This window comes from Brachyistius frenatus, unplaced genomic scaffold (genome assembly GCF_029030835.1).
Source record: "Brachyistius frenatus isolate BFR_SWC_R1_liver_20210118 unplaced genomic scaffold, ASM2903083v1 Contig_54, whole genome shotgun sequence".
Taxonomy (NCBI): domain Eukaryota; kingdom Metazoa; phylum Chordata; class Actinopteri; family Embiotocidae; genus Brachyistius; species Brachyistius frenatus.
The window spans coordinates 675,680-687,932 of record NW_027210653.1 but is presented as its reverse complement, the minus strand read 5'-3'; the positions used below and the strand labels follow the sequence as shown (position 1 = coordinate 687,932).

At 46.1% G+C, this 12,253-nt stretch overlaps 1 protein-coding gene across 8 annotated transcripts in view; it reads right to left on the bottom strand.

Annotated features, from left to right (window-relative positions):
- Positions 1–335: 335 nt before the first annotated feature.
- LOC138624704 (multiple PDZ domain protein) overlaps positions 336–12,253 on the bottom strand; it is a 43,029-nt gene continuing 31,111 nt past the window's right edge. For 7 of the 8 annotated variants that reach the window (XM_069705082.1, XM_069705088.1, XM_069705084.1 and 4 more), the window contains 20 exons: positions 11,929–12,139; positions 10,620–10,816; positions 10,416–10,507; positions 9,644–9,722; positions 9,208–9,276; positions 8,256–8,351; positions 8,069–8,143; positions 7,709–7,904; positions 7,426–7,571; positions 6,579–6,662; positions 5,364–5,557; positions 4,987–5,001; positions 3,120–3,267; positions 2,930–3,016; positions 2,681–2,777; positions 2,358–2,521; positions 1,481–1,585; positions 1,024–1,118; positions 623–746; positions 336–496 (listed from right to left, as the gene is read on the bottom strand). In XM_069705082.1, the coding sequence (XP_069561183.1) occupies positions 350–496; positions 623–746; positions 1,024–1,118; positions 1,481–1,585; positions 2,358–2,521; positions 2,681–2,777; positions 2,930–3,016; positions 3,120–3,267; positions 4,987–5,001; positions 5,364–5,557; positions 6,579–6,662; positions 7,426–7,571; positions 7,709–7,904; positions 8,069–8,143; positions 8,256–8,351; positions 9,208–9,276; positions 9,644–9,722; positions 10,416–10,507; positions 10,620–10,816; positions 11,929–12,139 (2,421 nt within the window). In that variant the 3' untranslated portion in view covers positions 336–349. The remainder of the gene's footprint in view (positions 497–622; positions 747–1,023; positions 1,119–1,480; positions 1,586–2,357; positions 2,522–2,680; positions 2,778–2,929; positions 3,017–3,119; positions 3,268–4,986; positions 5,002–5,363; positions 5,558–6,578; positions 6,663–7,425; positions 7,572–7,708; positions 7,905–8,068; positions 8,144–8,255; positions 8,352–9,207; positions 9,277–9,643; positions 9,723–10,415; positions 10,508–10,619; positions 10,817–11,928; positions 12,140–12,253) is intronic. The other variant, XM_069705083.1, reaches the window with a different exon arrangement.

The window sequence follows — 12,253 nt, the reverse complement described above, 5'->3', positions numbered from 1 at the left end:
TAGGCCACTCCTCTGTGGAAATATGCACTGTTGTCAAATCAATTTTTCTCAACGCAGACAAAAATGCAAGCCGCTGCATCCAGTGAATATTTCAATCCAGAGTCGTGGAGTTTTTTTTTTTTTTTTTTTTTTTAAACACGATTTACAACAACCCCTTTGAGATTCACACAACAACTAATTGAAACGGATAACTTCGCGGCTACGTGTGATTTTTTTTTTTTTTTTTTAAACCTCGGAGTGAAATTACCGCTGACGCCGAGTTCCTTCCACTCCCGGACGTGACGCCGCGCTCGTGCGGCTGCGTCGCTGTTTTAAAAGTGGAGGGAAAGGTGGTGGAGGTTTTTGCGTTTTAAGATAGCACGGTGAGCGTGACCGTCCCTTTGGTCCGTTTCAGGATGCCAACAGCTTCCTCGTGAGTGACACCCTCCAGAGTCTGCCCGTTCACCGCCATGATCTGATCTCCTCGCTTCAGGCGGCCGTCTTCTGCCGCCGCCCCCTAAACTCACACACACAAGCACGGGGGGGTTGGAGGGGTGGGTGGGGGTGGGGGGGGTTACGTTAACACCACGCAAGCACATCCGGTCTGCACAGATGAACCGTTGTCGCGTGTGGCCCCACTCACCTTTCCAAAAACCGTCTTAACATAAATTGGCAAGTCTCCGTGGGGGCTGCCGTGCCCTCCGACTATGCTGAAACCCAGTCCGTCTGGTCCTCTCTCGAGAGTGATGGACTTATACTGGGGGGGGCTGAAGGAAGGAGAGACACAGGAAGTTAGGGACCGTCCACGAATTCAAACTCAAAAAAATAAATAAATAAATCGTCCTCTCCTGTCCTGCATCCATCTGGCAACAAAAACAAAACAAACAAAAAAAAACCAGAACATGCAGCCCTCTTCCTTTTCTGCCCCCCCCCCCCCCGCTAATAATCTTCTTACAAACCCTCAGACAGACTTAACATTATAGGGGTGAGATGGATGTCGCGACACAGTACAAAATGTCTGCTCTTGTAATAACAACTTCATACCCAAGGTCATCCTGGAAAATGCAGCTGGGCGTCAGACCCCCGCCCGCCTGCTCCTGAGAGGGACCTGTTACAGTGGTGTCGCCACCTGCCACCACCTACACACACACACACACACACACACACACACACACACACACACACACACACACACACACACACACACACACACACACACGCACACTGTTACGGTCTGGTAGACTTGTTTTACTGTCAAGATAAAGACTGATAGCACGATGGCATTGTTGAATGGGTGAGACAAGTCTTATGCTACTTCAAAAGCCCGCCGCCGCCGCCGCCGCCGCCGCCGCCGCTCCCCTTCGACTCATCCTTTCGGGGGGAAAAGTTTGTCCTCAGATAAAAGGAGAGAGTGCGGCGCAGGCGGAGCTGCAGGTTATCTCGCCGGCCGCCGGGCTATCTAACGGGAACACGGCGTGTACGGTTGTGCGTTCTGGGAGACCTGCAGTCGGATGGTTCCCGTCGCGTTCTTCAGCAGGGAGACGGCCTGCGAGTGGCTCATGCCTTCCGCGGAGGTCCCACATATACTGACAATCCGGTCGCCGATCTGGAAACGTGAGAGCAGTTTTTTGTTTAAAAATAAATAAATAAATAAAAGTGCACGAGGAAAAATAGTTTTACACGTTCTGGCGGGGAAGCTGTCTTTTCACACTTTCCAAGAGAAGTTGCTAGATTTTAGATGCAGCACGGGGCGGAGATTTCTCCCTCTGTTCCTTTTTTTTTCTTTTTCTCATGACGTTTTGGAGGCGTGGTGTTAAATGGGCTCTTTTTCGTGGCGAAAACCTTTCTCTGCGCCGTTATGGGATTTCTATGGTGTCAAAAACTCACTGGCAAATAGTGTTTACGGCTTTCATTCCATAATGCCATACAAAAGCAAAACTATGCTTATGTTCAGCTGAGTAACTCCATTATGTAGTCCTCATTTCTCACTGAAATTAAAAAGCAGCATGAATACACTATTCAAGATCCCTCCCTGTTCATTTCAGTGAGCCCTTAACGCAGGAGTGGGAGATTTATTATCTATGTCAGCAATGGCTATTGTCCTCCTCCAGTCTCGGTCAAACAGAGTTACGATTGTCAGTTTCTCTGTGAAGGTCATTGCTAGAGGCTGTAGGCTGTCGACCTTTGGAGGCCTTCGAGATTCACCAGCAGAGTAAAGTGAGTAGGAGTGAGATTGCTGTAGATAATTGAGATTCACATTAAATCCCACACAAGAACTAAGAGGTATGCAAATTCTCCGTTTTGCATTCTACTGAAGGCCAAATGCTTGAGGGGGGAGAGGGGGGAAGGAGACCGTCGAAAGGCTGCGGATCTTGTACCTTGAGCTTCTGGGTCTGAGCAGCCAGGCCGACAGGATTCATCATGGCGATGAAGATGGGGATGTCTCCCAGAGGGCTGCCCACTCCGCCTGCTATACTGATACCCAGAGAGTCATTGGGGCCCTTCGTGAACTCTACAGTTCTGGTGTCCTGATGCTCTGGAACTGCGAGGACATAAAAAAAAAAAAAAAAAATTTAAAAAAAAAACATTGTTATGATGGATTCCTCCACATTTTCCCTTTTTGGACACGGCCGACTCACTGATATGCCTCACAGATTGGTATCCGCTTGTTATTTTATGGTTGTAATCTGATGGTACTTACATTCCTGGCTTCTGCTTGGTTTGTCAGGGTCAGCAGGAAGGTTTCCAGAGTCTGAACATGACTGATAGGCCACCTTGGAGCTGTCTGTTTCACTCATCTGAAACAAAGGCATTTAGAGCTTTGTTTTTTTTTTTCTTCAGCAGCTGAAATGAGCTGAAAAACACTATTTTTCTTCCTCCAAGGACTAGATTAGAACAGTTTTCTACTTCAAACGTGTCCTTGATAGATGGTAAACAAGCGGTAAATTACCTCACTGCTTTGAGACAGCCTTCTTTCAGAGTGGAAGGGGCCTGCCTTAAACCTCCCCACTTCCATTTTTATAGGCCCCACGCAGCACTGCGGCACAAGGCACAACGTCAAGTTTTCAAGTGGTCACGAACAGGGTTTCAGTCTGAAAGGCAGTTTTTTGGGTTTTTTTGGAGGGGGGGGGGTATCATACCTTGAGCAGTGCAGCCACGGCCTCCTGAGTGGCCGACCTGACATCCTCGCCGTTGACTGACAGTATCTGGTCGCCTTGCATCAGTCGATCGTCGGTGTCCACCAGACCTCCTTTCACGATATCAGACACAAACACTCCCGTGTCGGTCCTGGTGGGAAGACGTGACAGTTGACGTGACGCATGTATGCGGCATAAGGATGCATTTCCACCCCCACTGGCTATATTAATCTTTAATTAATCATTCTCCAAAAGTCTGTTTTTCAACTTGTTATTGATACACTATTAATCCAGCAATTTCAGATTTTTCCCCCCAATGGAACGATGGACTTTAATTTTTTGGGAAAACCAAATACAGCATGTATTATGGAATATCTAATAGCTAAAATTGTCGCGTGCACGCTTTACACAATTTGACCCTGCTTTGGTTTTGAGGCCGCAGTTTATGATCAACAAAGTCAAATTCTGTGCTTGCCGTGAGCGCTGGCTTTAGAAAAGATAACTCAAGGAGAAGAAAAGATGACTTATCATAAGCCAATCTCTCTTTTTTTCCTTTTTGAATGGACATCGCCGCTGAGGACTTTGCATATCTCGAGTTGCCAATCTCCACGTGGATAAAGACTAAAACAAGCAGAAGCTGTGAAGCACGGCAACTTGATCCCATTCAATCCCCAGTGCCAGCGATACTTGGCTGTCACAACGCCTCACCACTAACTGCTAGCTTGCACTTTTCCTTTTCAGCTGAGGGTTTTAGGTTGTCCGCGTTACTGTCTTTCCATCCTGAATGAGTATTTTAAGTTTTTTATTTTTTTTTTTCCACTTGTGTAGCGAAACCACAATGACGGAGGCAGAAAATTTGGAACCTCGATTAAAAGTTGATCCGCCTGCCGCTGTCCGACCTCTCCGAACTTCAACCCCAATGTGGGCCTTTCACCCTGAAGTCGACTTAGACCTTCCTGCATTTGGTGTTTTTCTGACAAAACTTCAGCGCAGGACCAAAAAAAAAAAAATTTTTTTTTTTAGGCACGAGCGTTTCAACATTCGGAGAAATCCAGAGTTCTAAAAAACCCAAATGCACGTGCTGTGCGCAATCAGTAGTTACACGTGCATATTTGGTCTGCGCAAGCCGGTCCTGTGATCCCGGAGGGGGATATCACTCATCACACATGACTGTGGAATGAGGAAGCCCCGCCCGACGCGTACCTTCGCACTTCAAAACACTCGGGGAGAGAACAGGAGCCCGCGTTGGATTTTACGGATGTGATGGAGCACAATTTGCCAGCTCTGATCTCAGTAACGTCTCTACGACTGATCTGGTGCTTTACAGCCAACGGGCGGTTACAACTGGGCCCCCTCGATAAAACGGTGCGGCCGCTCGTAGCTCCTGAGAATGACTCGAGACGCAAACGCATCCCGGCGAGGTGATGACTCACCCGACGATGTCGTTAAGACATTTTGGCAGGCAGACAAGCGACCATTCAACTGCCACGTTGTTCCCCTGTTCTCCTGCGAGTTTCCAACTTGTGTGTATCATATGACTATATTCTATAATGACCCCTGTTGTCCATCGTGAGAAGAAAAATACAATCCGCCGATAGCAGAGATCTAACGCTGGAAAGTGGGATTTCTTCTGAATGCAGTCGTGAACACCAAATACGTTGCTTTTCTTTGCCAACTGAAACCGTTGACGTTTCAGATCCCAGTGAGGGTGAAGATGGTGCAAAATATCACCATCACGACTAACACTGCGGGTTTTTTTAACATTTTTTTTAGATGTATTCGATCTAAAAATGCATTATTTTAACACGGATGTGTGTCATTTCTGCTCCTCCATATTTAAATGCAAAAGGGTTTTAAATAATTGGTTTACCTTTCGTCCCGCGATCTGCATTAAAAGATAAGAACAGTACAATTACAAACTTTACTGGTTGTTTGTCTAATCATTTTAACTATTTGACCAATACTACTATTGTCCGGGTTACACAACTCTAGTTATTCCTCTGTTAAATCTATACATTTTTAATTTGAGTACTCATAAACGCTGTCCTGTATTCGAAAGTGGTGCAAAAATAAAATGCTGACATGCTAACAGTTTTTGTGTACCCAGAAAAGCAACTGGCCAAGCTAAACCGCAAACTTGAAAGAAAATGCACTTCTTTCAGTTAGTTTCTCATGCGAGGGTTTACTCGCCACTGCAGTAAATCCTGTGCCGTACATTGACCCGCGTCAGGCAGCAACGCCTCTCACCTCCTCCCTACGATGCTCAGACCCAGGCCCTGTCCGGGCTTCTTGTGCAGCTCCACGGTGAAGGAGTCCCACAGGTCTTCTTCCTTGTACTGGGCTTCGTCCCGGTAGACCGCCAGCCGGACCCTCTGGGGGGTCTGCCGCAGCACGTTGATGGCTTCGTCGTGACTGGCTGCTCGCAGGTCGATCCCGTTCACCTGCGACGGCAGAAAGACGGGTGTGCAATTCGTGTTCTGCGGCAACGTGGGGCATCTTAAATTCATATAAACCCAAAACTTTTTTCTTTTTTTTTTTGGCATATTGTAAAGTAACAAAGCCCGAGTCTTTTATTCCTAATATGAAGTAATTGCGGCAGAGGACTATAAAAAAAGTTTCTCACGACTGTCAACGTTCTCTTGAGTTACCCAAAGTGCTGAGATATGTGGAAACTAGTTCATAATATTTAATTCACAGCGTAGAGAACTGTTAAAACACTTGAATTTAAATACAGGAAAGCCTCCCCACAAAACTGTCAGTTTAAGGATTGTGTGTCCAGCTGCTTCTTTTTTTTTTTTTTTTTTTAAACCACATTAGAGGAGGGGAAATAGCGCATTAGCTCTCACCATGGACATGCAAAAGATTTTTCCCGTAGCAGCTAATGGCATCGCTGTGGACTGGGAAACTGCTCTTTCCACTTTTCCTCTCTGACCCTATTTTTTAATTGCAGAGGGCATTTAAGTCATAAGGGTGTGTGTGTGTGTGTGTGTGTGTGTGTGTGTGCGTGTGCGCCTTTGAATTGAGGTTCCACTGATTGAGCTCCAATCACTGAACTCCTGAGCTCCAACCCTCCCCTCCCTCTGTGACAGCAGGAGGTCGAATGGAGGACAAATCCAAGTTGAGCTCGGATACTTAACTTGTCAATGCACACAATGCAAACGGGATTTGTACTGCTTTTCCTGTAATTTGAATCACAATCACTTCATTCTTCAGTATGGTGTCTCGCTAACAGGAAAAAGCAGGTTGCTTTGAAGTGCCGTTTGATTATTATTATTATTTTTTTTTAGCTGCTATTAATAATCTAACGTCTATTTTAAATATTCGTTGCTCAGATTCGTCTTATCAAACGATACGGTGCCTAAGCTTTCGTGTTAAAACTCAAGACGGCACGTCTCCTTAAATTATTATTATTATTTTTTTTAAATCTAGGTCGTATATGATGCACATTATACTGCTACACACCTCGAGGATTTGGTCTCCTGCCCACAGCCTCCCATCTTTGGAGGCGGCCCCTTCTTCATAAACTTCGTGGATAATGATGGTCCCCTGCAGAAAGAGAGAGAGAGAGAGAGAGAAAAAAAAGAGCAAATATGTACAGGACGGGAGAAGAAGTTGCACAGGAACTGTTGGAAACATATTGAGAACATTGTGTTATTTGGAGTAAAGTAAAGGCATGCGGGACTGTAAATAGTGGCAAAAAAAAAAAATAGATCAAAATCCAGGGAATTATTCTTAAAAGTATGAGGTCATGGAAGTTGTTTTGTTTTTTTGGCATTTGTTGGCAAACAGACATCATTTCTGAGTTCTGCTTCTGTGTGTTCCTGAGTGTTTTCTCTGCGTTCCAGTGTGAGTGTCATTTAGGGTCTAGAGGTCACATTCCAGCGCTGGATATTGTCTGCTGCGGCCGAGGCCAGACAAAGAGCCGCTGCCCCAAGCCTGACTGAGCAGACAGAATGGATGGGCCGAAGGAAAGATGGCATGGGTGGGGAGGAGGAGGAGGAGGAGGAGGAGGGCTGTGACAACATCATTTCCTACATTCCCGAGCCGCGACGGCTATTTCAAACCCGAGTTATAACCACCACCGAAGATTCTAAGTGGGTGGCATCGTGGTTGGGAAATGACAAAGTGGAGTCATGCAACTTTAAAATACTTCATTTGTTAGCTTTATTTGGTGTTGTTAAATACGTCATACTTGACTCCAGGGACAGCAGGGAGACTAACTGTTCTAACAGTAGGTTTTGGTTTTGGTCATACAGCCTCATTAGCAGGCTTCTTTCCCTATTTGTTTTTTTGTTTTGTTTTTTCCTACCAGCAGGGTGTCACAGCCTCCCACGATGCTGAGGCCCAGGCCTGTGCGGCCCTTGGAGATGTCGATGGTGGTCTCACAGCCGGGGATGATGGGACAGGTCGTCGGGTCGCAGGCCAGAGTGGAAGGGGTGGATGAGCGACTGAGACCTAAAGAAGACGAAGCAGAGGTGAGATGTAATGTATCAAAAATATCTATTCTTCTGGTGTTGTAAGCAGGAAATGAGGTTAGTTGGGTGACGTGGAAAATCGAGCAAAGCAAATCTTCAAAATCTACGTGGACTCACTCGTGATCACTTCTGCCTCTGGCTGGCTCAAGGTTGTCGGGACGATGCTCAGCACGCCGGGTAGGCTGGCGAGGACTCCATCTGAGCAACCCCTGTCCGGGCAGGTTGACCGGGGAGAGGAGAGGGAGGAGGGGGTCTCGTTTGAAGAGAAGGTTAGCTTCATTGGGCCTTTGGCTTTTCCCAGAAGAGAATTGACCTAAAAGACATGAGCAGTGCCAAGCAGACCTCATCTGTAACATTCTGGCTGTTTTCTAAACAACTCTACTGCTACTTATCACGCGTCGTAACTTCAAATACATTCAAAATCACATTGTCTCTGAAGTGATGCGGGATAACAACGGTTCAAATGACACAACGTACCTGTTCGACAGTGTACCCGAGCACCGATTCACCATTCACCGTCAACAGTTTGTCCCCCGGTTTCATGCAGCCCTCCTGCACACAACACATTCATGGAGGAGCTGTGATTAGCAAAGCCAGCTAAAGGTAAGAAGTAAAGGTAATTAAGAGGGTTTTTTTTTTTTTTTCCTATGCAGTAAGCACATACTCTGCCAGTGTGTCCCTTTATTTCAGAAATACTCTTGATCTCAACTCCAGTGTCCGTGTTGCCCTCCACAAAAGTGATACCAAGTCCTCCATCGTCCTGTTGGAGAAAACCGTCGTCAGAGAATGAAAAAGTGATACTACCATTAGCCGAGAAATGTAGACTGACTCGCACAGCTACTTTCTATTGCTTTAACGGAGATATAATTAACTCCAGCTTCACCTTTCGTCCCTTCACCTCTGATCTTTTGTTCTGAGAGAGAGCTTCCTGAGCTTGTCATCATATTAATGAGCTGCCGCATCCACTCCGTCATCCCTTGTAACCTTATGTACCCCGTGTACCCGAACGGGTTCCCCATTTAGGTGTTATAGCTTTTAAAGAAAAGTTTTCTTTCCCCCCCCCTTTTTTTTTTTCCCCCTGCCAATTTTCAGTCAAAACTCAACATTTAAAGGGCCACTTCACCTCATTTTTCATCCTTCTGGTAACTATTCTTATAGAGAGTTTTATGAGCTGAGGTTGTGAAGTATCCACCAGTAAGACTTCTGCTTCCCCTCCAACACTGTGGAACCGAATGGAGTTTCCGTCATGATGCTCAAAGGATCAAATAATGACCTTTCACAAACGTCGTCTGCTTTCTGCATGGGTAGAAAGTAGACCCCACCACACAAGGGAAACAAAAAAAATGTTCCCTTTTATTTATTATTCGGGTGAACTGAGCCTTCAAGTCCCTTTGGAACTCTTCACTCTCCCATTCACTCGTTGTTTTGTTTACTTCACTATTTTCTGTCTCCTCTCTCCATTTTGGCAGCTTGTCAAACTTGACTGCTCCTGTGTGCTCCCTGTCTGTTTTTTTTTTTTTTTCATGTGTGCACATCCCTGATTACTGCACTGCTTCATAGACTTTCTTCCTATTATTGTCCTTATGTGCTAATTCAAAAGAACAAGACTGTCTCACCTTCTCCTTTATGATGTGATGATCAGATTTTGAGGTTTCAGCGTCACCATTAGCAGCAGTTGCTTCCGGCTGTGAGGAAACAGGCAGTGAGTTGGTACACTGAAGTAAATAAATAAAACTGCTCATAAAACTGTCGGCTGGTGGGAGTACGGTGCTGCGTGCGTCGACACCGCTGTTTGCGGTTTTGTCATGGGATGTTGGGAACTCCGAGACCACACGTTGTAAAAGCTAAATTACACGAGGGGCCCGACCTAAAATGAACGCTTTTGTTTGAACGTTTAAAAGCCCGTGACGCAGCTCGAACGTCACGCTCTTTAATTGCTCCATGGTGTGTGTCTGTTGGAGTGTGTGCGACGTGTGTTTTATGAGTGTGTGTGTGTGTGTGTGTGTGTGTGTGTGTGTGTGTGTGTGTGTGTGGCCAGAAGCAGGGTTGTACCTCAGCGAGGGGCTCCGCTGTGTCTCCCTCGTGCTCTCTCACGGGGCCCACAGCCATCTGGTTCAGCGCCTCTGTGTTCCTGTTGCAGAGAGTCATAACTCAGGTAAATCGTTGCTCCTCCACCTCCAGACAGCGGAGCGGTGATTTACATGAGCTGATCACAGCGTCTTCCCCCCGCGGTCAGGAAAGGGATGCGAGTTAAGTGCGAGGTCGAGTAGTGGGAAGGTCAAGGTTCAAATATGTCCGACTCCGTGCTGATATATCTCTATTCCATACTCTTTTACTTACTGGATAAAAGCCAAGGACTTTCTACTACGCTGACTTATTTCTGTATGTTATATTCTCTTCCAGCGTGAGCATGACGTGTACTCACAACTGGCTTTGAAGAATTATGTGCTGTCGAGTTGATTTGGGACAGAGCGGTCGTGGTGGGTAAATCTTTTTACAGAGTCAGTCAGTCAGTTATTAATGAATTGGTGCATTATTGATTTTAAACTAACAATTCGTTCGATAACTGCTAATAATAGTTTGATACGTGCATGAGGAAGAATCTGTTCTCAGTCACTGAATATGGCCACAGCCAAGTGTATTGATGTGTCTACTGAATTACAATAGCTCCCTCTATTGGATTTTAAATAGCATTACAATAGACTTTAACAGGTTAGTTTTGATTGTAAGAATTTTCAGAGAAAGAATTTAGCAGCTGTTGCCATGGATATTTTCAAATAGAAGTTTTAGTAAAAAAAAAAAAAAAAAAAACATTTTATTGTACCTAACAAAGATGATTTTGACTTTCGATGGGGAGCTCTTGATGATGGAGGATGCATTCTGATGACTGTGGCCGTAAAGGACTTGTCCGTTGATCTATCAGAAAATACAAACAAATGGCTCATAGAAACAGTAATTATAAAACTACATGATTTGGAGAGACTGAAAATAGTTTGTGATGGAGAAACTCGATGAATACACATCTCACCTCCAGCAGCTCATCCCCCACCACCATACGTCCGTCCCAGCCGGCCGCCCCGCTGGGGTCTATCCCCACCACGAACACGCTCATGCGAGAGCGGTCCCTGTTCCCCGCCAGGCTGAGGCCCAGGCCCGTCCTGCCTTTCTCCAGCTCAATCATGTGAAGGACACCTGGGAGGCTGCCATAGCGCTGGATTATGTTCTCTGAAAGAGGCAGGTGAAGTCGTGGCGGACAGATGTAAGCTGACAATACCGCTCAATAGCGCCAGGTTTGTCTTGAGCCCCACCATTTCATGTAATGGTGCTCGAAACGGGGGCAGGTATTCGCTGAGATGCAGATTGCACAGGAAGTAAACGGTAAAAGTGTGAAATGTCAAACTGCTGAATTTTCTATTTCAGTTTCACCTTCTATCTCTTTGTCTCAATCTTGCCTCTTTTGTTCTCATTCCAGTCTCTTCTCGTTCTCTCGCCACCTCTCCTGTCTCTGGTGTGTTAGATAGCCACTGTTCAGACCAATGGGCTCCTGTTGTTCTGGGCTCCCTGCCACTGTTGAACCATCAGTCCTGTACTAATCTCCACAACTCACCTCCCCAGGCCTAACCTCATCAATCTTATTCCTGCAGGATGTGCTCTGTCTATCTCTCTCTCGCGCACACACACACACACACACACACACACACACACACACACACACACACACACACACACACACACACACACACACACACACACACACACACACACACACACACACACACACACACGCACACACATAGGCACATTCTCCACAGTCCCAGGTGTTTGGAGTCTGGAAGTCTGTCCTTTATGCTGATTGCCTGCCACCGTTCTCTTTGGAGAAGTGAGTTCATCCTACAGCTGACATTAGAGTGCCTGCAGGATGATAATAGCCTAATTGGGACATTGAGTCCTTCAGGTTCTGCTGAGGTACAACCGCCTCGAGCATGTGAATCAGTGCACTTTTATTGCAGACTGTTTATTGCAGGATGGATTTATTGGCCGACAAGACAAACATGTCGCTTGGAGGACCTCTTGTGGCAATTTGGTGTCACTGCACCCTACAACAAGTAAACAGAAACAGCATGTTGCCATAGTTATTTCTATTTAGGTGACAATTCCAGGGGGGAGTCGGGCAACTCTGCCTATCGCAGGTCACATTTACACAGAGAATTATTGACTTTGATGAACTGATGGTAATGATAGTCCAGTGTGAAATTACATAACAAAAAAATATAACAAAATGCAAATTTTGACTGAATACACAACCACAACCTCAGAAAATGCCAAAGTGAACTCACTCCAGTTGTATCCGAACTCATCCTCCTCCTCCTCGCCCTCCTCCTCCTCCTCGCCCCCCTCCTCTTCCTCCTGCTTCTCCTCCACTGTCTCCACAGGTCTGCCAGGAATCTCTGTCAGCGTGTCTGTATCGGTCTCTCCCACATGGGGCACCACTGGTAGGGGGAGGACGGTGCTGGTGGGAGACATCTTTGCCGCTTCACGCTTCGCCAGCTGTCACGCCGCAGATGGAGTCAGAAAACAGTTGATTAGTAAAAGGTAAAGAGGAGAAACAGGGTTTCATCTTTGCATTAAAGTTGAAATCGATTTGAATCAAGAGGCCCTGTG